The sequence below is a fragment of the Rhea americana genome, unplaced genomic scaffold, assembly GCF_003343005.1.
Source record: "Rhea americana isolate MKP2758 unplaced genomic scaffold, rheAme1 scaffold_139, whole genome shotgun sequence".
NCBI lineage: Eukaryota > Metazoa > Chordata > Aves > Rheiformes > Rheidae > Rhea > Rhea americana.
This window is the reverse complement of record NW_028185472.1, coordinates 800,237-826,709: the sequence shown is the minus strand read 5'-3', so window position 1 is coordinate 826,709 and position 26,473 is coordinate 800,237. Positions and strand designations below refer to the sequence as shown.

Below are 26,473 nucleotides of genomic sequence, written 5' to 3'. Positions count from 1 at the left end.
CTATTTTTAAACTTTGACTTCTAATCCATCCTGCTGTTGCACTACCTTCTTTCCTTTTTCTTTTTTTTTCTTTTTGTCTTGTAATGAGAATCAGGTTATTTAGGCACATTTTGTCGTTGTTCTATTTGTTTTACAAAGAACTTGTTTTAAAGTGTTTTGATTTTGTGACAGGAGGTGTATCAGCTGCCCAGTGTCCAATTCCGTGGAAGAGTTTCAAAGCAAATGTGTTCATGAACTGAATATTAGGTATGAATGATGTTTAGTACTCTAGGTTTTTGTATTCCAATATGGTAATGCTGTCTGCTGCAACTGAGTTTTTGGTACCAAACTGTGTGCTTCAGAGTAAAGTTTTGTGTAGCTATGTGTTCTTCAGCTTTCTTATAATATGACTGAATCATGTGCTTTCCTCAGTACATGGATATCTTCATTCCCATTTTGAAGGTAATTGATGGAAAAGTTGAAAATACCACAATCCGAGTTCCCTGACCAATAAATATTTGTGAATGTGTAAATGTTTGGCTGTTGAAGTGGAGTTACTAGGAAGTTATTCACCTTTTCAGTTTGAGCCAGGGAAACCAATTTCTAATTTAGAGTTATTGCAGATAATATTGCGTTTATGTTAATGAGTGGCTTGAGATGCACTGTATGGGTGTTGTCAAGAGTACAGTTATTGCTTGGTGCAAGATTGCTGTTGTAACTTCATTGCAAACTGCAGGTTTTAGCAGACATATTCTCACTGGACTACTGTCTTGATGAATTTTGATAATGGTATCTGTCTTTAAACTTCAACTAGTTTGAAACTTGTTTGCATATTTTGGCACATCAAGGCAATTGACTGGGCATTGTGTATGTATGTGTGTATTTGTTGTGTGTGTAGTATGTATATGTAATACATAAATCTGATCTAGATAGAAGCCTAGCTAGGGTGATAAATAGATGATGGAGATGGTGACTTCTCTTTAATAGTCAGATTTTTGAATGCTCTGCAGCCACAGTAGGCTCCTGCTTCTACTATATAGTAGTGAGTAGGGACTTTCACTCAACTAGGTAAGTTGTCCTCTCCCTAGGAGGAGGAAGCTACTTAAGAGCATGTCATGAAAATTACTGTGTTTTTATACTACTTGATAACATGTTTTTGTCTTTGGTCAAAAGAGACTGCCATGTGGGCATCTCTTTTTCATATGTCACTCAAAATTATGTAGTTTTCCTCTGAGAATAGTTGCTAGCTGAGAAATATATGATGTAAATGAGCGTGGTGGCTGGAGGGAATTGTATTGGTAGTAAAACAAGCATGAATTGTAGAATAATCAATGAATTTGCTGAAGTGTTTCTCCTGTATTCCCAAATGTCTTTTGGTAATGCAGGAGTCCTTGATAGTATTTGAAGGAAGATGCAGTCCCTTGTTTTGATACGTAAATGAAATTGTACCAGTAAATAATTCAATGCGCTGAGATGTTAATAGGTTATTTAAAATGAAATGCTCCCTCACAATTTCTGGATCTTACACTTAATGATGGTAAGGTCTTACTACAATAATTTTGCTTGTTAAATCTTGTTTAAGAAAGCTAGAAGCTGCACTGAGGAAACTTTTCTGTGTTAACACTTCTACTTGAATGATTTCTAGATGTAATATAAACTAGTATAGCTGAATCTAGGGCTTGGAACATGAACAGTTTCCTTGCTAGTAATGCTCGAGGTGCTTTATCTTTTGTTCCTGTTCTGTACAAAATAAGGTATAAATTTTAAGTTTGTCTGGCTCAGCAGAGTAAGGTTGTTTTTATTTGCCTTAAAAACAAACAAACAAAATAAACATGCCTATTTTGATTGAAGAGATTTTTTTAAAAAAGAAAAGATATTGGGTGAGTAACTTTTTTTTAATTGAGTTATTTGACATATGTGGATAAAAAAGTAAGGAGCAGCAGAGGACCAAAGGTTTTGCACTTAAACACTTTTTGAATGTGGTAGAGGATAAAGAAATGTGCATTTCATCAGTCAGCTTACTTATGCCCCAAATTTTTAATGCAGAAATACCAACAAAAGTGCTTGCCTGTGTCTTGGACTGTCTTCCCTGCATTCATCAGGTGGAGAAACTATAGAATTTAGTTATAACACAAGTGTGCATTAACATGAATTAGTATTACTTTATGGACAACAGCTGTGTGGTCCAAATATTCAAGTCTGGATGCAGGTGTTTTACTGTTGGTTAATAATGAAATATTCCACTGTTTTAGTGACAGTGAATAACTGGAACTTGCATTTGTAAATGCATTGTTAACTCTTCTGTTTACTTTGGCAGGGATGGTGGGTTTTTTGAGGGGGAGCTGGGGGACTGGTTCCTTTCCCCCACACACCCCTGCCTCTAATGAGCCACATCTATCTATCTTTATAAAGAAGAGAAGGGGAAGTGGTGCTAATATTGGTGTTAGTTTTCTTCTATTCAAGTTATGCTCAAGTCCAGACTGAAAATGCTTAGATACCTAACTTTCCCCCATAGAAGGTATTGGCGTGTCTAAGGCTCTGAAGGATTGACTCCCAGTGAGTGAAGGACAGTCTGTTCTAGCCAGCAGGTTTACAAAGGGTAATGCTCTGGTTGGGTGAAATAGGTTATTTAAAACAGCTGCTAGAGCATATTCTCTGTCAATTCTGTTAACTGGTACTTCTGGTGAGCTCTGAAACTTTCAGACATACTCATGGTTAGCCATGTTTAGAACAGAGTCCATTTCCACTGTCAAAATTTCTGCAAGTGCTTTATAAATGCTGATACTGATAGGAAATGCACCTAGGGACTAATTGTTTGATGTTATTGTGTTGAGCTGGCAGAGGGATGTATGTCTAGTGTGTTAAAGAAGCCACTTAATTTATCTCAAAGGTTTAAGCTTGTCTCTTTTTAACGATAAACTGCCATGGGAGTTTATCTTCCTAATTACTTGGTCTTCCTGCAAACTTACCTGACTACTTGCTTTGGCAAGGCAAAGGCAATGGATCATCTGCATTGGGAATGCTCTTGTCACTGAGAAATGCAAAACAAGAGTGCCTTTTGCCCCAAGGATTACTTTTGGTGGCTGCCGTCCTTGCATCCAGCACCATCTACTCACTGCTACATAGGAATGTCAAAAATTTATTGTGCTGAAATAGACCAGGTAATTCGGGATATATTTAGTCACAGAAAAGTTCATTAGTGCTGTTTCAACTGTGCATTTGAACCTTGTTGAAGGAGGATACTGCAGTACATGAAAATTACAGTTACGTTCTGACATTAGTGCTTGATAATGCAACCCTCGCTACAACTTTCTATGTGGTGTTTTTCAAGCTTTCATGCAATCACAGTTTCCAACTTGACTCCTGACTTTTTTTTTTTAGCTGCTTTCACTTCTGTAATGAAACTGGTACTAAGTTGCTGCCTGAAGTTCTTTGTATTTGCTTTTAACATACCCCAATTGTAAAGTAAAACAGCTTAACTAAACCAGCCTTCATCTAAGTAGTCGAAGCTGGGTGTTATTCACAGCTAACTAGTGAGTAAACTGTTCATAGTTTTCTGTAATAGTAGCTTTCTTATAAACTGGAGAGAGTTTTGGCATGTTTTAGAGTAACAAGTGTAACCATTTTGTAAAGGTTCAGAATCTGATAATTTTGGAAAGGCTTCTGTCTCTTGTGCGCTTGGCTGACTAGAATTCATGTCTTCATTCTGTACCTGGAAACAGGAAAGGTGTCTGACAGCAACACCCGTTTTAAGCTAAGAAGCTTGTTGATGCGATTGTTACTAGCTTTTTTTATTTTTCTTTCCCTCCCTTCACTGATTAAGCTGTTGATTAAGCCTTTTGTGTGGGTTTTTTTTTTTTTTTTTTGGTACAGTGTGTTTTTATTCTTCTATAGTAGTCAGACTTCAGCACTATCTAGATTGAAAGGATCACTTGTAAACTTCACTACTTCCTTTCAAAAAACAGTTGAAATGAGAACTATAGTGACGTGCATCACAAAAACAGCACCAAACCTCGCTCATTTTGTTGAACTGCTTTCTTTCCTTTCAGAATTAGTCACAGGTTTACTATGTGGAATGGTATTTCAGCATTCATTTAGAGAAGAATCTGTTACATTACAAACTAAGAGAACAAAACTGTATTTTTCTGCATGGTAGGTGTTCATATTCTGAATGCTCAGGGTTTGTCTTGACACAAACTTATATCCACCTGATGTGAACTTTTGGTGGGACTCTGTGCCTGCATCAGAAGAAGTCTTAATCTTGCTTGCTGTGTAGCAGAGCTAAATGTTATGAATTGTAGCTAGATACGTGCAGCAGCTTTGCCATCTTCAACACAACAGTTTTTCTTTCCAGGGCTGACTGTGTGCAGTATGGTGTGTGGGGTTTTTTTGTTTGTTTGTTTTTTGTTTTGTTTGTCTTGAACATTATCCTGGATTATTTTGTTTCTTGTAGTACCTAATCTTGAGTATGATTCATATTTAGTCTCCTTTTGCATCTTATATTAAAACAATGCTTTGCTGCTTATGTTGGCATGGGACTTGACTATTGAGAGTGTCACATCCCGGTTGACCTTTGGAGCTGATTGTAAGTTTGCAGGTGCTGAAGATTTGGGAGGAGCRTGATGGGGAAGGTGGTTATTCCTGAGTTGTGGACAGGAGGCCTAATCCTGCCTCAGTTAGTGGGACTGAAATCTGGGGAGAGTAGGGGGGGAGGGAGAGAAAAACATGGAAATAATTCAAAACCTTGAGTGGGTGAACAGTAAGGCATAGGAAGAATAACAACTTCTTTTTCTTTCTAAAACTCYGACTTGGGGCTGTGGTATGCTACTTTTAGACTATCACTAGTGATGACACCTAAGAAAATTCTCTTCTCTTCAGGGTTCCTGGACTTCCTCTTTGGCACATTTTATGGTGTTTATTTTTCCTTATTCCAAAGGACCTGGGCTCCTGTTGAAAAGTGATGGAATAATCTGTGGCCGGCACCTGACATTGTTGAGCATCCCCTAAAAGAACTTGCCTGGGAGAATTTGTGAAATAACGCTGTAACATGTTTGCAGTAGTATGCCTCTCTTTTTTTTTTTTTTTTTGTTGTTGTTGTTGTTGCTATTTTCTACTGTTAAATTTCTCTTGAATTAATTAACTGAGAAATAACTACCAAAATGAGCTCTTATCGCAGAGGGATTTCACATTTGGAGTTAGCACTGACAGTAGTTACTTGCAAAGATGCAACTTTAATTGGGATAAGGGGAGGGATTTGATCTTAAGATAAGATGGAAAGAAGTCTGAAGCAAAAATACAGTCACATTACTGAAGCACTAGTTTACTTGCTCGCAACAAATCTTTGTAGCTCCTGAATACCCATAAGCCAATGATTTTAATAACAACTTTATATAATTTGATTTATGCTAATGTCTCTTGTAAGTAAAAATCAGGTGTTTTGAACTCTACTTGCAAGACTGCTAATACTTTTAGTATGAAGACTTTTGTTGTTTTTTAACCATTTCTTCTCTTTTTAATCCTTGCATGGGATCTCGTGATTATGACTACTGGTAATGCAATTGAAGTCATCTACACTTTACCTTTTTGGGGGGGTTTTTTTGTTCTTCCATATCTTTAAATGTAAAAATTCTGCATTCCAGGAGCAGTTTTCTTGTATGCTCACAACTTTTGTCAAGAAGTCTAAACAATGTTAGATATTTTTGGGTGATCAGCATGTCATAAAGCATCGAGAGCCCCAAAAGCAAACAAAACTTCCCTTCTGCAGTGAGTGTACCAGGCTTATTCCAATTTGTAGGCCGAAAGCTGAAGTCTTAGTAGTGAAGAAAGTTATAAGAGTTTTGCTGGAACCTGGACTCTAATCTGTGGTTCACAAACTGTTACAGTGCTGAGTTAGATGATTCGCTGTTCTCAGTAGTTGTGGTGTGCATACTGAATCCATGCATATTTGGGATATAAATACTTAAAGCTGACCACCTCTTAGTTTGCGTAAGATCAGGTACTTCAGATTTTGTATATTTTAAGAGTGTGCATGGCAAACGTATGATTTGACTGTTGCCTGCAAGTTTGCTCGTTCTGCACACAAAATTGCAGCTTGCAGACAGATTCTTGTCAAAATAGGACGTTCACTTAGATTCTTTGCAGTAACTACATATCCACACAGCTGATGTTGTCACTAATGCATGTCAGTAATTAATGTTTTGAGCTAAATCGCCACAGTTGGAAGGTAGTTAATAAAGGAGCAGAAAGACTTTCTGTGCATTTTTTTTTTAATCAAGTGCTACTTAAAACAGTGCTACTGTGTACTTTGAGCTTTAGGAAAGAACCATTTCCCTTACTGATCACTAGAGTATCTTTCAGTCTGCTTTCTTAAATTCTGCAGTTAAGCGAGACTAGCTGATGCTGTATCAGCAGTAAAATGGTTTAATGTAAAAGCCTGAATTTTTTCAGAAGTTAGAGAGAGCTTGTACTGGGCTTACTGGAGAAATATAGGCAAGCAGGAATTTGTGTTTGAGACTGAAATCTTCTTTGGTAGCACAGTTGTCTTGGCAGCAATTGCTTGCAAGGATACTTAGAGCAACCAAATGGACCTGGAGGTGCTCAAAGCACTTTGTAAGGAAAGATGTGGAGTTGCTTGTCCTTATGCATTTGTTAGATCTCTGCAATATTTCTGTGGTCTGTACACTGAAGTTTCTGTCCCTTGTTTTGCCCCCACCATGTCAAGTTTGTGGAGGGAGGTACAGTGAGGGAGCAGGTCCCATGTTCAGATTAACTCCAGTACTTGATGGGTGCTGCCAGCAAGTCAAAAATGGCGCTAGTTTCCTGCACTTCAGAGGTGTTTCCCCTCAGTGCCATGTGAGGTGGTGGAGCTCCAGTGCATTTCTGTGCCATGCCCACTTCTTTTGCCAGCCCTAGTAGTTGCTGAGCAGGTTCTTCTGAATCTGAGATTTGTTGCCAGGGTAAAACAAAGGAGAGGAAACAAACGTAAGAAATTAAAACCAAGAATTAACCTCTTTTTCTTTATTACAAGTTAGCATGTTTCTTTCTTGTAAGTAAAACTCTGGAGCAAGCTAACTTTATGTTAAGACATTGGCTTACCCTAAAGGTAAAAAAATTACTGCATATTATGCAGTCATCTTTAATCAAGTCTGATTTATAGCTTTCCGATTTATCTTTCAGCATCTACTAATCCGTATTTCATTTAAATTCTAGAAAGTTTCTGTGTATGCAGGTTCTTTTGGGGTTAGAMGCTATGAAGTGGACATGGAGTTGGCATTTATTGGGGAAAAACTACAAGTACTGTTTAATAGATCTGTAAACTTAACACTTTGTGTACATTGTTTTTCTTATCCAGACCAGCATGTTTTGGAAATTTGATCTCCATTCGTCATCCCACATAGATACGCTTCTAGAGAGAGAAGATGTAACACTAAAGGAGTTGATGGATGAAGAAGATGTTCTGCAAGAGTGCAAGGCTCAGAATCGCAAACTTATAGAATTTCTGTTGAAGTCGGAATGTTTGGAAGATTTAGTTTCATTTATTATAGAAGAACCACCTCAAGACATGGATGAAAAAATTCGATACAAGTAGGAAAACATTGAGGGGTGGGGAAGAGGGCCARCTTAGTTCAGTTAACTTATAGTATGTTTTGAATTCCTGTATGCTAGTGTGGAATAGAGTACTAGTATCTTTAGAGTAAGTCTTGTTTTCAAGGGGATGTTGTAGGGCTTTTAATTAAATGAGTCACGCTAATATTTGTGGAGTTTTCTTCTAATGAAAGGTTCTTTATATAGAAATGCTTCCAAAAACAATTGCTGCCCAAAGGAAGCTTACGGAACTCTCATAAAGAATCTTTGTTACTCTTTGTGGTGATTAAAAATAGTTGAATGAAAACCTCTGTGGGTAACACATTTAGATGCTTAGTCTTGTTTTATCAGTGACTAGCAAGGTGTTTTAAAGATGCATTTTTTGGAAAGTCTCTACCACTCCTTGGAAGCATTTACTTAACATCTAGTTGCTGATATTTTCCATTGCAGAGCTAGAACTGTATGATTAGAAATTTAGAAATTTGTAGTTTGCCRAGAAGGTTCAGACTTAGCTGTCACCCTAGCAATTCCCAAAAAAGTATTTCTCTCCCTCCCTGCCCCCCCATTTTTTTTTGTGGGGGGRGGTCTATGAAGAGAGCTGATGTGTTTGTGTTTTGACTGCGTAGAAAAACTGATGTGAAATACACTACCTTCCTATTTTTATCACACATGGCAAAACAGATCTCCTGTAACTGTTTATGCTTGGGTTTGAAATTGAGATATCTTTCACTGGGAAGCCTTAAACGGCRAACACTAGCATAATTACTTTCAGTGTGAGTGGACAATATTGCTGTCAAATGCAGGAAGTTACTGGACTCTTAGCTTAAGTCACAATGTTCTGAACCATACTTCTGGTTCTGTGGCATAAAGCAGTACTAGCTATTTTAGCAAGCATTGCCAGCCTTTCTTTGACTAGTTTAGTGAGACTTCACACAATTTTAATAAGTAAGGAAGTATTAATCCTGAACTTGATTGCTTTGACCTCTTTAATATAGATTCTTTCATGTTAAAGAGGGACAAACACACCATTCCCTCTCCTGTATCAGTCCATTACTATGTCTGTCTAGTTTTGTGGTATCCAACTCTTTCCTCTTCAAAAGAATAAATAAGAGGCTTCTGAAATAAGAGGCTAATATTTGAACAGATAAGCCTACTAGAAGATCTTAAAATAAAAGCCTGTCCTCTCCTTTCCTCACTTTGCCAGTGTTGTCCATATTACTGCTGCAGAACAGAAAGTCCATTTCTTAAAGAACAAAACTTGTAAGCCTGCATGTGCAGTATGTTAACTTGTGCTAGTCTGCTTTTTAGTTGCTGTAGACCTGCTGTACTTAAACTTTATCAGAAGCCCTAGAACTCGACTGCTTTTCTGAAATCAGACTTGACAGTATAACTTCCTGTAAGTATGAATGATTGAATTTTTTTTCCCTCCTTTCTCCAGATATCCAAACATATCCTGTGAGCTGCTTACATCAGATGTCTCACAGATCAATGATAGGCTGGGAGAAGAAGAATCCTTACTTGTGAAACTGTACAGCTTTCTCTTAAATGAATCTCCTCTAAACCCTTTACTGGCCAGTTTCTTCAGCAAGGTGCTAAGTATTCTTATAAGCAGAAAACCAGAACAGGTAAATGCTTGCAAGCTGTCAAGTTTAACAAGTGCTTCACTGAAGTAACAATATCCAGTAATGTTCCTTTAAGATTGCACTTCCAAGAGGTAGCAGCTGAGTCAAAGAACAGCATTCGTATTTCCATCCTAACTGAAGGCACTGACTCTTTTATGGTATACACAGGATTATAAAACGGGATGACTAAGCTATATTTGATTCAGATTTATCTGAGCCATTTATGCAGTCAGCATTTGCACACAGGCAGTTACTTACCTTTTGGCTTACCTCCGTGTTTGTGTTAAATGACTGTTAGAGGAGGAGACGAGTGGGTCAGACTTGCACAGGTCACAGCCTGGTGTGAAGGGCTGTCATGTGACCAGGTGAGACRGTCTGAGTCCTCCCTCAGAAAGGCCATACTTCTTTGTTCACGTGGCCTGATACTGCATGCTCTACAATGACTGGCTCTGGTATCTGAGCAGATTAAGTTTGTGATTCTGTTCCCTGTTTTTAGTTTAGCGAGCTATAATTTGCCTGAAGGAGTATTGTATTAAAGTTTTTCTGTATCCAGCTTTGCTCGCTGAGCTATTTTGGGCATGAGGAGTTCATACCTAAAAAAGCTGACTGTCCATTGGGCACAAGCAGTTTATGGTCAGCAAGTTGGGCCTGAGAGTAGGCCCAGGACACCCTCAATGTAGTGTAGTTCTGTTCTGTGTCGTTCTTGCTGCTCTCTAAACATTTACTATTTTATCTTGTCTTGTACTGCAAACTTTAAGATGTAGAAGTGTTTTAGTAGTCTTCATTTATTTTCAACTTGTAGGAGAAAATTTGAAATTCTTTGTCACAATCTACTGTATAAAATACAGAGAAGCAAATGTCAGCTTTTGTTTTTGGTTTCTAGATTGTGGATTTTTTAAAGAAGAAACATGATTTTGTAGACCTCATTATTAAGCACATAGGGACCTCTGCTATCATGGACTTGTTGCTCAGGTTACTGACTTGCATAGAACCTCCACAACCTAGGCAAGAAGTGTTAAATGTGAGTAAAATCTCTTAAACGAATTTTGGCGTGTGTGAACTGCAAGGTGGCTTCTCTACTGTTAGTTTTATTACATTCATTTCCTAAATGTGCTGAAATTAGATGTGCGTGTTCATTTGGATCTGTTGTTGCTTTCCCAGAGGAGCCACAGCACGGGTGGGAACAACTTAAGCTTAAAAATACCTGAGTGACTGGTCTATTCCACTGGACTTTAATAGCTAACAACTATTGGATGTAGTTTTAAAACTGTTTTGGACCTTAAAGTGCATACTTTCTTTGCATCAGAAAGTTTATTTTAGAAGTTGAGTTGAAATCTTTGCTGGTCATGTGAAATTTGCAGACCCCTTTGTGTCGTACTGACATAACTGTCATACTTGACGCTTATTTTTGCTGTTTCCTGATAGCTGAGAATAGCTGCCTATGTTAGGCTCTTCTGATAGTTGGTGTGCAAGTTGCCCTTGGTACCATAAATTAAATTGTGATAAATTAAGAATATTTGCAAAAGATGCTTTTTAACATGTTAAGACAATTCCCTTGGTCCCTTTCCACCCCTCCCCCAAATAATCATTTTGAGAGGATTCTCCTAAATGTAACCTAAGCCTTCTCTTATAGTTGCTCTGAAACACTAGAGCGTGTGTGTGGTGTTAGTCCGTGTTTCCAAATATCAGCAGTTTTACTTATGGCAGTTTTCAGACTACTACTTTTGATTTATTTAATACTAATTTAACTTAACTCACTCACTTGAATAGTATTGTGTTAATGCCCACAAACATTTCTTTTTACAGTGGCTAAATGAGGAGAGAATTATCCAGCGGCTTGTGGAAATTGTACATCCGTCTCAGGATGAAGATGTAAGTATTGTTCTGATGTTCTTCTGGGTCTGTCTGTTCAGCGGATTGTTGTATAGTACTATAGTGTCAGAACTTGTTAGTTTTACTGTTTTCTTGCTTGCTTTTCTACAACAAGCTTATTTCAGTATTGTGCAAGTTTCTCCTTTAAGTTTAGGTTTTGCACAGTTTCAGACCTAGGTCAAAGCATAGCTCTGATGCAGACTCAACATGGCTTGAAGATCTGTCTTTAGTTTTGGTGTCTTCGCACTTGAAGTAGATTCCAGTCCTTTGCTTCAAGTCTTTCCATGGCTTGTGAAGTTTTAATTATGGAATAAAACAATTGCAGAAATGTTTCTGTGTGGAGAGGTTCTTGTCTGAGTGAAAACCCTCAGCTCTTCCAATGAAGACTTAGTTCAGTGTTAGTCTTATAATGAAAAGCTCTACTTTCCTGTTTCAGAGGCATTCAAATGCATCACAGTCACTCTGTGAAATTATTCGCCTAAGCAGAGACCAGATGTTACAAGTACAGAACAGTACAGAACCAGATCCACTGCTTGCAAGTCTAGAAAAGTAAGTTGGTTGGTTGAATTTCTTATTTTATATTTGATTTTTTAAAATAGTGGTATTTAATTTTTGGCCTTTAAAACACTAGAAATGGCAAGCCCCACTCTTTCTGATGAACTTTGGCTACCTGTCATCTGTCTATATGTAATTTGAAATAGCTCAACAAGTGAGCAGAGCCTGCTTGGATGACTTCCTTGATTGCCTCACATATTCTTGTGAGATTCTAGTATTTTGCCTCTGTCTAAAGAATATTAGATTAAAATATTTTCTGTACCACCAGAGTTATTAAATAGGATCAGATATGTGGATGTGAGCTTGATAGTGTGCAGAGTGTGCAGAGTATACATGGGAGACTTTAGCTTTGGTCTCTTGATTATTTTAATTTAACCGGTGTTAGCAGAGAAAGTGTTTCTACTCTCTGCTTCTTTTTGGTAATGCTAGGTTTGTGTGGCAAGCTGAATCTTTTTTTTTAAATCTGGCTAAAAACTGTGAGTTTTTGTAAGGCTGATTATAAGTCAAATAAAAAATTAATATGAGAGAAGGAGCAGGAAGATGTGATTGGGGCAGGGAGGATGGAACTGATTACTGATACCTGCTAGCTTGAGATAACTGAGGCTTTAATTTCTCTTATCCCCCTTTATTAGTTTTACAAGGGAAAACAGTAGCTAATTCTGTTAACACTATTCTAGGGTGTAGCAATTATGTCTGATGTTAGTGCTTTTCTTTTCAGGCAAGAAATCATAGAGCAGCTGCTGTCTAATATTTTTCATAAAGAAAAAAATGAATCTGCAATAGTCAGTGCAATCCAAATTCTGCTGACCTTACTTGAGACAAGACGACCAACGTAAGTGTTGCTACTTTTTAAGTTATGCCTGTATGATTTAGCCAGATAGATACTGAACGAGAACTGACTTTCGTGTACTGAATGACTGAACCATTTTTGTGGCTTGCTACAGCTGAAGAAGTAAAAGAGCAAAACAAGTGATAGCTCTTGGCATTATTTTCAGCAAATGATTGGTCTTTCTGCACTTTCTATTCTAGAAACTAGCTTAAGCTCCACTTAAAAGATCAAACTAGTTAAATTTTTATTGGTGTGTGTTTTTGGAAGCAAGGTACAGAGTATGCACATGCAGTACAGTGGAGTAGGTATTGTTTTTTTTTAACTGTGATTCTGAGTTACTTGGAATCTTATTAAAACTTCATTTTGAGAAACCAGTGGGCAGAGCTTTGATCTTTCTGTGGTACATTCAAATTTTTTATATTACTCAGGGTAGCTTAATTTTTCTCTACCACTAAAAAGGAAACAGATACGATGATCAATCTCTGTTGCTGATACYCATACTGGAGATTAAGCACAGTAAGCCTATGGTTATTAGGGCTAGTGTTTGGAAAATGCTGTTCTACTGTTAGTTCACAATTCATAGCTGAAGCTTTTTTTGTTTCCTTACTTCTTCTATTTATATGCCTTCAGAACAATGACGCTCTCAATCTTACTTTAGTAATGTTTTAGAACTGATTTAGAACTGATTTTGATACTAATTTGTCAGACCTTGCTTGTGTATTTTAGATTTGAAGGCCATATAGAGATTTGTCCTCCAGGCATGAGCCATTCAACGTATTCAGTCAGTAAAAGTGTTTTAGAAGCCATAAAAGCACGACTTTCATCCTTCCATGAACTCCTACTTGAGCCTCCAAAAGTAAGTGAAATCTTGTGTTACCAAATAAAAATGAAGTGAGACTTTCACTGCATGACTGTTTTAGACAGATTCTAATAACAAACAGAACCTAATTTCAGGCAAGAGGCTAAGTTCTTTCRCAGTCTGTTTTGAGCTTTGGTATTCGTTATGGTTGTCCCTGACAGACTTTTTTCCTTCTTTTTGTTAATTGACTTGCTTTTTCAGCTTAAACTTTGTTCATCTGGCAAAACAGCCTTGAAGCAATTGTTTCTTTCTGAAAGCAAGGACAAGGTATTTTCTATGTGTTTGAAACTAAAACAGGTGTGTGCCAAAAATAATTGTAGCTAGATCAGAAAAGTGGTTATTAGAGGGCATGAAAACATCTTCTGAAATACAGTACAGAAAAAATTTCTTAAGAGAGTCAATGTTGGTGATTTAGGCAGATGAATCTTAGAATTCCACAAATCATAAAACTAGAATAATTGCTTAAAAATTAAGGCTAAAGAAAAAGGGAGTTGACATGTTTGATGGTAGCCTTTCAAAGTAGGGTTGATATTAAGCAAACTGATGTTTTTTGTGGGGCAAGTCCTGCTTTCTGTTTTAATGTTATCTGGATAAGAAATATGGACTATGGATGCTTCAGTTGTATTGGGGCATTGTGCAGTCCTGATGTGGGCCATGCAGAAGTCTTAGGCCTAATTGTGACCCAAGCAGACAAGCTCTCAGGCATGTGCCCTGCACTCTAGGCATGGCAAATTCCTTGGTTCTTTAATCCTCCTTTCCACCACACCACCCCTCCCCCCCTTTCTTTTTTTTTTTTTTAACTGAAATGTCTATTTTATGGTAAACAGTGTATCCATGTCATGCTGTTCTAAGAGACAAATACAGCAGGCTGTATAAATAGCGATTTTTTTTAACTTGTAATCCATTTCACTTTTACATGTAAATTGACACTGGCAGGATTTCAGCTGGAGTACTGCACCCTGAATTGAGTGCCACAGTCCATGAGAGATGAGCACCTGTGGACCATAGTGAAAGTAATGATTAAAGTCTATAAAATACAAGAGACCACCTCCTCCCCCCTGCCTTGTAAGTAAGGTAGTGGAAGGAGATTGTTTTAGCCTAGAGAAGATGAGACTTAAACTTTCAAATACATTAAGAGGTGATGAATGGACACTTAATTTTATCCTTATTGCAACAGCATGACAAGAAATGGACCTATATTACAGTAAAGCAAGGTCAGGTTAGATATTTGAAAATTTCCTGATGGTTAGGAAAAACTAAGCATTTGAATAAATCATCTAGTGAAGTTTGTTATTGGTGACTCTGAGCAATAGCTAAATGAGCCTCTGTTAAGGGTACACCTGAATTTTGCCATAAGGAGGGAATGGATTGAACGAACAGGCAGGATACCAGTTAACTGCCTTCTGATGAAATGGGTAATACTAGTCAGGCTAAGATGACATGCAGTCAGAATTATTTTTTAGATGATCTCCCTGTTGAAATATTTGTGTGTTATGATAGGAAGACATTTTCATGATGACTCTTCCCTGCCTGTATGCTTTTTGCTAGTTTTTTTAGCTTTTGCAGTAAGTAATACCAGTTTTTTTTGATAGGCTGATACACAGTTGTGTGGCAACAGGTCTGGTCTGTTAATCACTGATGAGCTGACTTTAGAGTATTATTTTAATAGTTTTCATGTACTTCTTTTTTAGAAAAGCATCATGAAGACAACATGGGGTGTATTGGATCCACCTGTGGGGAACACACGTTTAAATGTGATTAGATTAATATCTAGCCTATTACAAACAAATACAAGCAGTGTGAATCAGGAGCTTATAGAGCTTAACAGCATAGGAGTTATACTGGTAAGAATTTTGTTACCTTCTTTATTTTTCTGAAGTGTTATTAAGATCTTGTCTAATCTTTCTGTCATTGCAAGTAACCTGTGGTCTATTTTCCAGTGCAACTTTTAAGGCAGTTTGTGTGTTGAGGCTTCTATTGCAGTGTTTGAGAACTTTGAGTATCTGATTTTGGTATTCAGTTCAGTCTATTTGAAGTCAATATTTTCCTCTGATCAGCTGAATGGCTTTTTATACCTTCATAGATATGATTCTTCTTGAAGTTTTTTTCTTAAGCTTGTTTTTATCTCCATGTTCTCAAGTTTGTTCTCAAGTTTTTGGCCACAGTTCAAAGCCTCTCTGCAGTTCTCATCCTTTCCTAAATTGTTCCATCAAAACCTCTATTCTTGTCTTATACAGGACACCAAATGGTGTCTCAGTGCTGCCCTGTACAGGGTCAGCTTCTGTTGTTTGGTAGCTTATATGCTTTCAAACCTCTTCTTGAAGAAGGAAAAAATTGCAGAGTTAATTTGCAGTCTAACTGTCTGCTTTTTTTTGCTACTGTGGCATGTACGCTTTGCGTATGTGCCTTCCCACCTCATTCTTCAACTGTAGTTCTTTGCTGAAAACCATGTTTGTGTTGACCAGAAAGTTTAAATGCATCTATAGTTAACAAATACCTAGCAAAACAGCCTGGAATCTGTACTATAGCTTCTAAATGAATATGTCAAATGCGGTTTCTAAATGAGAAGATTACAGTTTAAACTAAATTCAGTGATTTTGAACATGAATTCCTGTTGCAAGTTTCACATAGGAAAATAAAAGTAATAATAGCGATATAAACTTCTGAGAGGCTCATAGTGTTTGCTGCTGAAGCAACCCAATCCATCTTTACTGTGCAGACTTTGGGAATAATAATTGTCCAGTTCTGGTAGCTGAATCCTTCTAAATCAATGACATCTTCTCCAAGAGGTAAAAGAAGATTGGAGATCTTTAAATGTGTTTTTGAATGAGACTTCAATGGTACTGTTTAATATTGTTCCAGTCATTGCACATATTTCTGTAACTSTAACTCCATTTTTTTAGTGACGATCACTGGAGTCTTGCAATAAAAATACAGTCTAAAATAAGTGGCCATAATGCTTTAAGAATTATTTTCCCTATGTTTAAGAGGAAAACTGAGGAGAATCAAGAACAGGATTAGGTGGATGATACTCATTGTCTCTCAGCCTCAATACCTCAGTATTTCTGTGTCTTTGTGTAAGGTATTGAATAATCTTAAACTGCACTATTTACCTGAAGTGGCAAGAGAAGTCTATCAAAGATAATTAACGTCATAAATAGTATTTCTGACTCAGACTCTCTAGTCTGCAGCTAGCTGAAGGAATGTGGCTGGGGAATGTTACTGCCTGCTTGTCTTTCTCTGTTCCCTCAAAATGCATTGTTGGTTACCTCCAGGATGAATGCAGTTACAGAATTTGTTCTGATACTGTATGGCAGACCTTTTTTTTGTTCAGAAATAGCAGGTACAAGAAATACCTTTTTCTTCTAGATCAGATTTTACAGAGAAATATTCTGGAAGAGAAAATTCGTGAACTACTTGCTTATGCATAGTCATCCAAATAACTTGCTGCGATGAGACTATTGGTTATGTCTAATGAAAGGACCCCATTTTGTGTGAACCCTGTTGAACCTGTTTTTCAGGACATGTTCTTCAAATATACATGGAATAATTTTTTGCATACTCAAGTGGAAATCTGTATTGCATTGATTCTTGCAAGTCCTTTTGAAAGCACAGAAAATGGCACAATTACAGATCAGGATTCCAATGGGGACAATCTTTTGCTGAAACATGTAAGTTGTGTTTTTAGAGGGCATTTCTTGAACTTCCCATTCCCAGGATGTTGTAGCTGATAACAGCTACAATAAGAGTATAATATTAGAGTATTATTTTATGTATATAGAACAAACAGGAATATTTTTCTGGATTTTGGTAATATATCTGTTTATGTTTAAATCTGGAGGCTCTATAGAGGTGTGTGGTTCCCCCTTCCCCCCCCCCCCCAAAAGGGAATGTGTATGCAGAGTACCTTCTTTTCTTGAAAGAGCATCTTCTCTTGTTTTTAGGAGTTAAATTACCATTTCAATAGCGATACTTTAGTACAACTCATCAGCTACAATAAAGAAGTAGAATTAGTGGAGGCTTGGCTCTTGGGTTTGTGGTTGAGATCTATTTGACTGCGGCTTCTTTCATTAAAAGACTCTATCCTGAACTTGAAACTTGTCTTGTAAGATTTTGCTATTTGTTAAAATCAATCCTAAAGTGCATAGTAGTGTCCACTTAAGTTTAACAGTATTGAGTAAATGTTGGGTTTTTTTATAGCTCTTCCATAAGTGCCAATTAGTAGAACGAATACTTGAAGCATGGGAGATGAATGAGAAGAAACAGTGAGTAACTAGCTTTTTTCATTTCCTGCAGTTAAGGTCTATGTCAGATGTGACTACTTCTGACATGAATGTTTGACCAGTTCAGAACTGACCAACTAATATTTTCTTGCCTCTGTCTTAAAATGCCATTTTTAAGGAGCTGTCTACTGAAATATACTGTATATTGAGTGCTTTTCACAACTGCTAGTGGTGTATGGAAGTACAACTTTGTGTGATAAATAGAATAATTAAGTTCTAAAAACACACATTAGCGCTTGGGTCAAAGCTTTGAATTAACATTTTCACTCATAATGAACTCTACTCTGTTAAAGCCTTCTGTTTCTCACTTAGTGGCGTCTGAGGTTCAAACTTGTTTGGGTAGTATTTAAAAAGCTCTTGCCTTATCATTTAAGAACATAATTGAGCCTAATTCTTGTCATGTATAAGGTATTACTATATATAGTCCATACAAATTTGTAACTGAATCTGCCTATCTTCAACTTTAGGAACATATCACAAACTTGTGATGGGGCAGGAGAAACTCTTGCATGTTTTTCTTCAGTAAGGAATTAAAAAGGATTTATGAACACATTAAAGCATATTATATAGTAGAGAGAAACAGACTCCAAAGTAGTAAAAGCCAAGGCCTCAGCATYAGAATTTGAGAGTATGGAAAGTTATTTTCATAGATTCACCCTGAAGATGAGAATGTTCTTGATCTAGTGCTCAGAAAGCATTGGTCTAAATCTGAGACTGTACTTATATCCATAAAGAATTTATTTGCAAGGTACAAGCAGACTGTTGCAAGTAATTCTTCTATTTATCCTCATCTTGTACTTGTATGATTCCTGATATCAAAGATAACATTTTTAAAGATAATTACCTGAAGATATCTTTTTGCTTAGTTTATTCTGGAGAATTGTTTTGTGTATTTGGTTTTTAACATCTTTGTATTTTAACATTTAATGCTATTTCAGGCAGCTGAAACTGCCACAGAAGCAAGCAGTCTCCCTGAAGTTAACATCTGATATACTAATTTGCTGGGATTAATAATCATTTGCTAACAAAAGATACGTAGCGATGTTCTAGAGTTTTGGCTAGGCAATGACAAGTCAGTCTGCTCATCAAATGCAGGCATTCTTTGATGTATCCTGTATTGCAGAATAATCTTTTGCAATCATAACATGTGTTGCTTGTTCTCAATGTGCATTTTACCTGAGTAGTGAAGGAAGTTAGATGGGAATCCAAAGTTGTTCCCGTAAACAGTGTGGTGCTGTTTCGTTCCTAACACTTTGAGTGTTAGGCTTAACTGCACTGACCTGGCTTAACTGCAGTGCTGTAGTTACCTCTTGTGGAGGATGATTATGGTGAGAATTAAGTAACATGAACCATATGTGGATAACATCTGCTAGGTCCTGAGCTACTTATCTGCTGAGGGTTTCAGTCAAGTTCGCAGGAGGTTTGCCAAGCCAGCTGAGTGGATGGATGCCTGTCTCTCCCTTTCTTTTTCTAGAAATAATTTTAAGAGACTCCTACAATATTAGAATATATAGGGTGTAATGAATTCTTTTCTTTTGATAGGCTTAGACTCCTAGCTCCAATAATGCTTTGTGTATCACAATATTGAAAAGTACTTTTCCACAGCTGAGGGTTTATTTTTAGTGTAACTGTGGGCCTATTACTAATTTTGTCTTGATTTTGACCATGCTGCACGTTTTGTAGTTTCACCATATGAAAATGTAGAAGCAGAAGAAATGTATTCAAATCGTCTGCATTTCCTTTGTGATAATTTACATGCTTGTTAGTCTTCTAAACTGGCTTAGGTAGCCTAACAAGTTCATCTTAATTTCTTGAGTATTTCTGTAAACCTTCAGCTTGAGAACCTTTAGGTTATTTATCTTCTATAACTTCCTTGACTTTACTGTAGTATTTTAAAACATACTAACATGGTTACTCTGAATGCCAACAATTTGAACTCCCTTTCTCTCTTACAGGGCTGAAGGAGGAAGGCGGCATGGCTATATGGGTCATTTAACAAGAATAGCAAACTGTATTGTGCATAGTACTGACAAGGGGCCAAACAGTGCACTAGTCCAGCAGCTTATTAAAGGTAATGTTAATACCTCAAGCTTCTTTTCACTCCTTTCCTTACCAAATTTGGGAGGAAATAAATCACACTTGAATTAAAAGGCAGCTTTGGGTTAAAAGGAAAAAATACTGATTATTTCTAACCCATTCAATTTAAAATCGGCTGTCCTTAAACATATGTTTAAGTTTCCTCCGAACTTCCTGAACAGTATTAAAACTCCTTAAAAATGCATGTGAAGAGATACTGACCTGCTTAGCTTGGACGTGCTTGCTAGGCAGAGTAACCAGTAGGGATTTAGAAGGATTTGTATGTTCCTTGCATTAGCTCTGGTAGCCTTAATTTTAAGAGCAGAGGAGAGAAGCACAATTAAAAGTGAAGTGATATGTCACTGGCAATAATATTAATTAATTTCTCCTCCTGTTTCCTATCCTAGAGCTTCCAGAAGAGGTCAGAGAGCGATGGGAGACGTTCTGCACAAGCTCTTTAGGAGAAACTAATAAAAGGAATACAGTGGACCTAGTAAGTGCTGTTAAGTTTGTAAGTTGTTACTATTTACCTAGGGCTTCAGTTTCTTTTTGCTGGGAACTCAGCTTTGCTTCAGTTTTTCCAACTGCCATGCTTTTGGGAGAGTGTCAGCAAGTACATCACGTAGCTGAGCTGTTGCTTCTCTATTTTCCTTCTTAACTATAGCTACATCACTGGTACTTTGTATGAGAATCTTACAGTAGCTCACTCTGTGTAGCTCCTTTTGGACAATCACTAAGAAGGAAGATGTCCTTCCTTAGTTTCATGTTAGGTTCCTTGAAACCTCCTGTCTGCTCAGAGTACAGACTAAAGTGCAGAAGTTGGTGTTAACTTCTTTTTGTACAACATGTATAATAATGAATTTAAATGTTTAACTTTTCATATATAATGAGTTTTTCTCTTGTTTAGAAATGTCTCCTGCTGGACCAAGGCCAAGAGAAACCTCATCTAAAGAGGCCAAATTTTTAGCTGATCTATACTTAATAACATTATTACAGTTCTTAGATTTTAAGATACCTGGTCATTTCTTTGGACTTACTGGGTTTAACAGTAGACTTCCCTTAAAACATGTCTCCGAGCTCCACAAAATTCAGATGAAATATGAAGCATTAAAACATATTCTCATGTTTAAAACTCATTTGGAAATACAGTGTCTAGTTTTATCTAAAAAGTTACAGGTCTCATTTCTGCTCTCATCCAAGACTCATGAGAATTAATTGGCATTTATTTCAAAGATAAACACTAATGGACAGAAAAATGTGGCAGAGGAGATGGTAGAAGACTGATCTCAGAAAAGTCAGCTTGTTGTTTTACTGAGTCAAGTGTAAGTTGCATGTTTTGCATGGGCAGATGCTGAAAACTGCTGTTACTGAGCTCCCTCAGTCACACTGCTCCAGAATCTCCATGCTTGTGCTTGATCTGTGCTTTGGTCACCATAGGTGTATGACCTCTTAAACTTACTGCTCAGCTCTGTAGACTGTGTGAGCTCCTCTGGTAAGGATCTTGAAAGCACCCTGGTGTAAAAGACCTTGCCATAGTTCATGTTTACAGCTGAAAAATGTTGAAGTGAAAACTCCCCTTGTCCCCAGGACAAGGTCTTAAATTTTTCTTAATTTTCTGTGGATTAACCTTACAGTTAAAGATGAGTATACAAGCAGACTTGCTTCCTTTATTCAAGGCTTTCTTGTCCTAAGCATGCTGCTGAGCAGCATCTAGTCAGAGGTGATGTAATAGTGCCTGACCTGAATGCTGGAATTGTAGTTTGTTGTACTTGATCTTCTTTATCCAGTACACTGGATGTACTATGCTTGGATGACCTAATCTTTGCATGTGCATACTGCTGTTGTATGAAGTTCACATATATTAAAAAAAAAAAGAGCATAAACAAGTTTGCTGTCTTAAAGCTTTTGAAATAGCTGATCTCATGAGTATCTTCAATGTTTCAGTCATGCAGTGCTCAAAGAGTGCTCTTGCTATCGTGGAGCAAAGTATGTGATCCTGGGGTGCAGTGCATAAGGAGCTGCCTCTGGCCATCAGATTATTCTCACTTTTTCAGTTGCTTTATATTGGGGATGTTACTTGCAAAACTATCAACACTTTATTCCTTTCATTTTTCTTTCTCCCCCTCCATTCTTTCATATTTTGGGCTTTTAGGTCTTTCTGACAAGTTCTATTTACATTTCATAAAGCAACAGTAACTGCAGACTTAGTCCTGCTACATGCTCACTTCAATCCAAGGCTCCTCCAACAGCTTCCAGGCTTCACAGGAAGCTTATTTTTGTTTCCACTGCTATAAACGGATACAAGTGGTAGGCAATACTGTTCTAAGCTTACCTACTTATACTTATCTAGCTAAAGATAAGGTTGGAAGTGAAACAAATGTGGGGGTAATTGTTCATCTKACCTTTAGGCAAGATGTATTTAATGATACTGCTATAGTGAAGAATGCTATACAATTTGTAATAACTAGGTTTGTGCAAAAGACTTTTATTTCAAAAAAAAAAAAAGTCTTTTTATAACGTCTTTCCAGTATTATTAGTCATGATATTGAATGTTCATGAGGTACTTGAATACCAGGTAGGAAGAATATAGCTCCCCTAAGTCTAAAAATACAGCTCTACAGGACAAATTGCTCACAATTCCCCTAAAATAACCATGTAGTTCCTTTCTCCTGTGGAAAATACCCCTTGGTAACAGCAGGAAATGGGACTAAAAATAAKTCATCCTAATGTATGGCATTTTTGAAGAGTGCCAATGCTGCACTGATAGTGCAAGATGCTAGGAAGTGACAGATCTGAACAGTAAGACATTTATTTTCTTAACTAAAGTTGGTGGAATTTGTAGGCATCAAATTTGTAGGAGCATTTCTGTTGTCATCTGTGCTGCCCCTCAAAAAAAAAAAAAGAAAAAATATATATATTTATTTCTGGAATAATGGTGGTTTTCTTCTCTCAGTTTATGCTACAGCAGCTGTCAGGAAACAAAAGCAGTAAGTCCATTATCTGATGGCTTCATGCCCTGTTGGTTTGCAGAGAGAGCTTGGGGAGGAATGTAATATATTTAGCTAAGAGTCCCTAGCTTGCTTCTGTTACAGCAGTAATGATCAGATTTCTGTTGGGGACTAACTTGTAGTAGCAACTGAAACTAAATAAAAACTTTTCATTCATAGGGTCCTGTGTCTGTCTTCCTCTTCACCCTGCCCTGCCTGCAACAAATTGCAGTTGTAGAAGGAATTGTATTAGATTTTGTTGTCCTGAAGTGTGCTAACACTTGGGTCTCTAGGGTAGCTTGAGTTGTGATACAGGGCCCTATATAATTATATTAAAAGGTGCAGACTTCACAACATTCATTGTATTCCTACTCCTTCTTAGCAGCACCCAAATGTTACACTCTCATGTTTACTTCGTAAATTCACTACTTTGAAGTCAGCCTACATGTAGTATGCAAACTGCCATGCAGGGCAGAGTGGTAGATGTGTGAGAATAAAGCAGCTGAAATGATGGGGCCTTTAAGTAAGTGTTACACTGAAGGATTGGGGGGAATAAAGCATAAAAATACAAGGTACCTCTATTGCCTGTGTCCTTTGACTGTAGCATTGTCCTGCAATGTTTGTGGGAGCGTAGAAAGATGTCTCCTTTTCTGTACGGAATCTTGCATGTTCTGTATGTAGATCTTCAAGGGTCAGCTGTTACTTCAGCTTGTTGCTGTCCCAGCTAAAACTGCTTCTGCAGTCTTGTGTTGCTGGAGGATGAGTCCTCCTTAGAACATGTTGCTTAGGGAGCAGCATGGCTGGACAGACGATTCTTCCCGATTCTGTCTCTTATCAAAAAAAATCTGCCTGTTTCAGAGTAATATTTAAAACGGTTCTTGCTTTTGCTACAACTCCTGGTTTATTTCTGCAAGTAAATATTGGTTTTAGGGAGCGCATTTGGGGGGGGGGTGTTGTGTACTTTTTTGTTTTGTGGAGGGAAGGGGCATGGAAAAATCTACCTTCAATCTGGTGAACTTTTTTTTTGTAAATGCTATAGATATCTGAGACAGTTTCTTTAATTTTCATGCATCCTGCATATTTGAAAGGAGAAAGATCTCAGTGCATAACCTAGAATTTCAATGACTCTAATTCATTGGCATTCACTGTATTTCTTAAAGCGAAAAGACAAGATGCAAGTTTACCTGACTTTATTTTAGCCAGTTGTCAGCTGCAGGACCGACTCGCCATATGTTAAACGCTCATTCTAAAGTAGCGTAACCTCTTGCTTTCGTTTTTTACTGGGTGCCTAGTGCTTATGTATGGGATGATGTTGTTGCAGCACTCTGAGACTGTTCTGTGCAGTATGGCAGTTGGAAAACCTGAAGATAACTTGCTTTCTCTGTTTGAGATGAAATCAAAGAGTTGGCCAGAGCTGCTCTCGCCTACTAAGTAGATGACTTGATTCCTTTGCATAGGTTACTACCTGCCACATTCATTCTTCCAGTGATGATGAAATTGACTTTAAAGAAACTGGCTTCTCACAGGACTCCTCCTTGCAGCAGGTGAGTTGAGTTCTTCTATCAGTATAAGCTTCTCTTTTTGTAAAGATATTTTTTCAGTGGAACTTTTCATGTCAGTCACAAGCAATTAAGAACCTGAAGTTTGGAAGAGAAGCCACTCGTGTGCCTGCGCAGAACTGTTCTATCAAACCCGGGGATGTGACTTTTAATGCAAGTCACAGCACCTTGGCATGCTTTTGGATTTTTAGTCTTTGATCATGCTGTGTGTGTAGGGCTCCGCTCATTTATTCATTTAGAAAAAGTCTGAAAGCCAAGAGAATTTGGGGATCAGCCAGACTGAATGCTTAAACACAAGCTGCGTCCAGCTTGAATTTCTGATGGCTTCACAGTCTATTAATTGATTTAATATGTTGCTGGCATGTTTTCACAGTATTTTTGGAATAATTTTGAAATAATTATGAAACACATTAGTACCATTTTTGATGGAGGACAGTGACTTTGTAAAAGCGCTGTTCTCTCAGAAATATACATTTCCTTCAGTTCTCCCCTTAATGGTGAAAGAGTGGGAACTGCTGGTACACAGCCACAGAGCACAAGACTGCAGGTACAACCATTACGCAGAACGCAGCAATAACTGGGTCATTAACCAAAATCTGACTTTAACCTTTAGCTCATATTAAAAGCTGTGTTGTAATTATGTAGCCTTGAGCACAAAGACTGACTGTTGTACTTTGTCTTCTACAGTTTTTATAAAAAGTAATTATTAAGTTTGGATTGGGGGTGGTGGCTCCAGCTCAAAGAGATTCTGCTGTTTCATTTTATCCATTACAGTGATTTTGTACATGTAGGATGCACCTGAATGCAGACTTGGTAGATTGGGTGCCTTCTGTAGCAGCTCTAGCGAGAAAGTAAGATCTTTATATCTGTGCTTTTCATGCACCCTCTTAATGATCTGTTGTGTCTTGGCAGTCTCAGCAGTTCCAAATAGCTAATCTGCTAGAGAAACGCAGATGGTCTACTGTTATATCTTTAATGTTTGTCACTTTTCTTAGTATCTATTTTGAAACTAGGATAGAGAAATCTACTGTTTAAGTTGTCTTATGAAGAAAGTGAGATACTAGACAAGATAAATCACCCATGGGAAATGCATGTTCCTTAAAGCATTATCCAGTTACACAAACTCATTCATAAATTTGTTTTTTGACTTGARCTAGAATACCTTATATGGGCCAATATTTAAGAGGGGAGAAGGGGGTAGATTTTCGAGACCTATGTGCCCCTGTTAGGGAATGAGTAAGGGGGGAAAATAATAACTTAGGAACCTATTTGCCTTTGGTTTATTGTTCATGAAATGTAGCTTCTGCCTGGACTGAATTATATTTGCTGTGATTTCTTTCTTCTAGCATCCAAATCCAATTTGATACCATTTTGTTTTTAATGAAGACCCTTCAGTCTATAAGGGGAGGCTGTTTTCCTTTGCCTCCAAAACACACACTTACTAAGCTTATGAAGAATGCTTTAAAACTGACTTGAAGCTTTCCATCAACCTGATCTTGGCATGTAAGGCTTCTTGTGCCAGTAGTATTCCATGTGCTATCTTTTTGTAGCACTAGAAACTTCAGGAAAGGATTGCCCACTTATTTGATCATTTTATCAGCTGTATGATCCATATTTCAATCACTTGTGCTTTCTTTTTCTTACCCACCAGCTCAGCACCACTTTTTGGCCTCTTTCTGAATCTGAGGCAGCCTCTATAGACTCAGTTGAGGCCTGCTCACAGTATGCAGCCTGATAAGAGTAAACATTTTTGATGTGTAACAGAAGGATACATTGTCTTACCTCTCTCTATAAAGAGAGACCTATTTAAAAAAATTATATATATTAAGAGCACAGGATAAAACTTCCTGTCTTGAGCCTCGGGCACCCTAGCAATTTATAACTGTATTTTATGTAATTGTTGTGGATGGTTCTGATCTAATGATTAAAGTTTCATGCTAGTTTCATAACTAGGTGATGACATGAACTTCATGTCTAATTTTTGTGTGTAGTGGTGAGCGGTATTCATATGGCTCTATGTTATGCTGTAAGTTAGAATAAACCCACTAAATTTCTTGAATTGCTTTTTGTTTTTTTCTATGGGGAGATATTTGGGGAATCTCCTAGCCTTGGTTAACTTTACATGGAAATACTGCTATTAAAAGTCTAAGGAATGGATGATGATTAAGCCTTAGTCCTGGGAAGTAAGGGACATAAACTATTGTTATGGATATGAAGAAATACCCATGTATACCTTCATGTATGTATGTGTGTATATATATATATATA

General features: G+C 37.4%; 1 protein-coding gene across 8 annotated transcripts in view; it reads left to right on the top strand.

The window, feature by feature from the left end:
- PPP6R3 (protein phosphatase 6 regulatory subunit 3) overlaps positions 1–26,473 on the top strand; it is a 62,546-nt gene that overhangs the window by 16,708 nt on the left and 19,365 nt on the right. For 4 of the 8 annotated variants that reach the window (XR_014894989.1, XR_014894988.1, XM_085298440.1 and 1 more), the window contains exons 1-14: positions 4,916–5,038; positions 7,331–7,563; positions 9,002–9,188; positions 10,069–10,206; positions 10,992–11,057; positions 11,494–11,606; positions 12,331–12,444; positions 13,168–13,297; positions 14,992–15,144; positions 16,822–16,971; positions 17,501–17,565; positions 19,539–19,654; positions 20,067–20,152; positions 24,104–24,190. Coding sequence is in view for 6 of the 8 variants with exons in the window: in XM_085298440.1 (XP_085154566.1) it covers positions 5,027–5,038; positions 7,331–7,563; positions 9,002–9,188; positions 10,069–10,206; positions 10,992–11,057; positions 11,494–11,606; positions 12,331–12,444; positions 13,168–13,297; positions 14,992–15,144; positions 16,822–16,971; positions 17,501–17,565; positions 19,539–19,654; positions 20,067–20,152; positions 24,104–24,190 (1,650 nt within the window). In the remaining 2 variants the exon portion in view is untranslated. Of the gene's footprint in view, positions 1–171; positions 247–4,915; positions 5,039–7,330; positions 7,564–9,001; positions 9,189–10,068; positions 10,207–10,991; positions 11,058–11,493; positions 11,607–12,330; positions 12,445–13,167; positions 13,298–14,991; positions 15,145–16,821; positions 16,972–17,500; positions 17,566–19,538; positions 19,655–20,066; positions 20,153–24,103; positions 24,191–26,473 lie in introns of those variants that run through there. The other 4 variants (XM_085298436.1, XM_085298437.1, XM_085298439.1 and 1 more) reach the window with 2 other exon arrangements.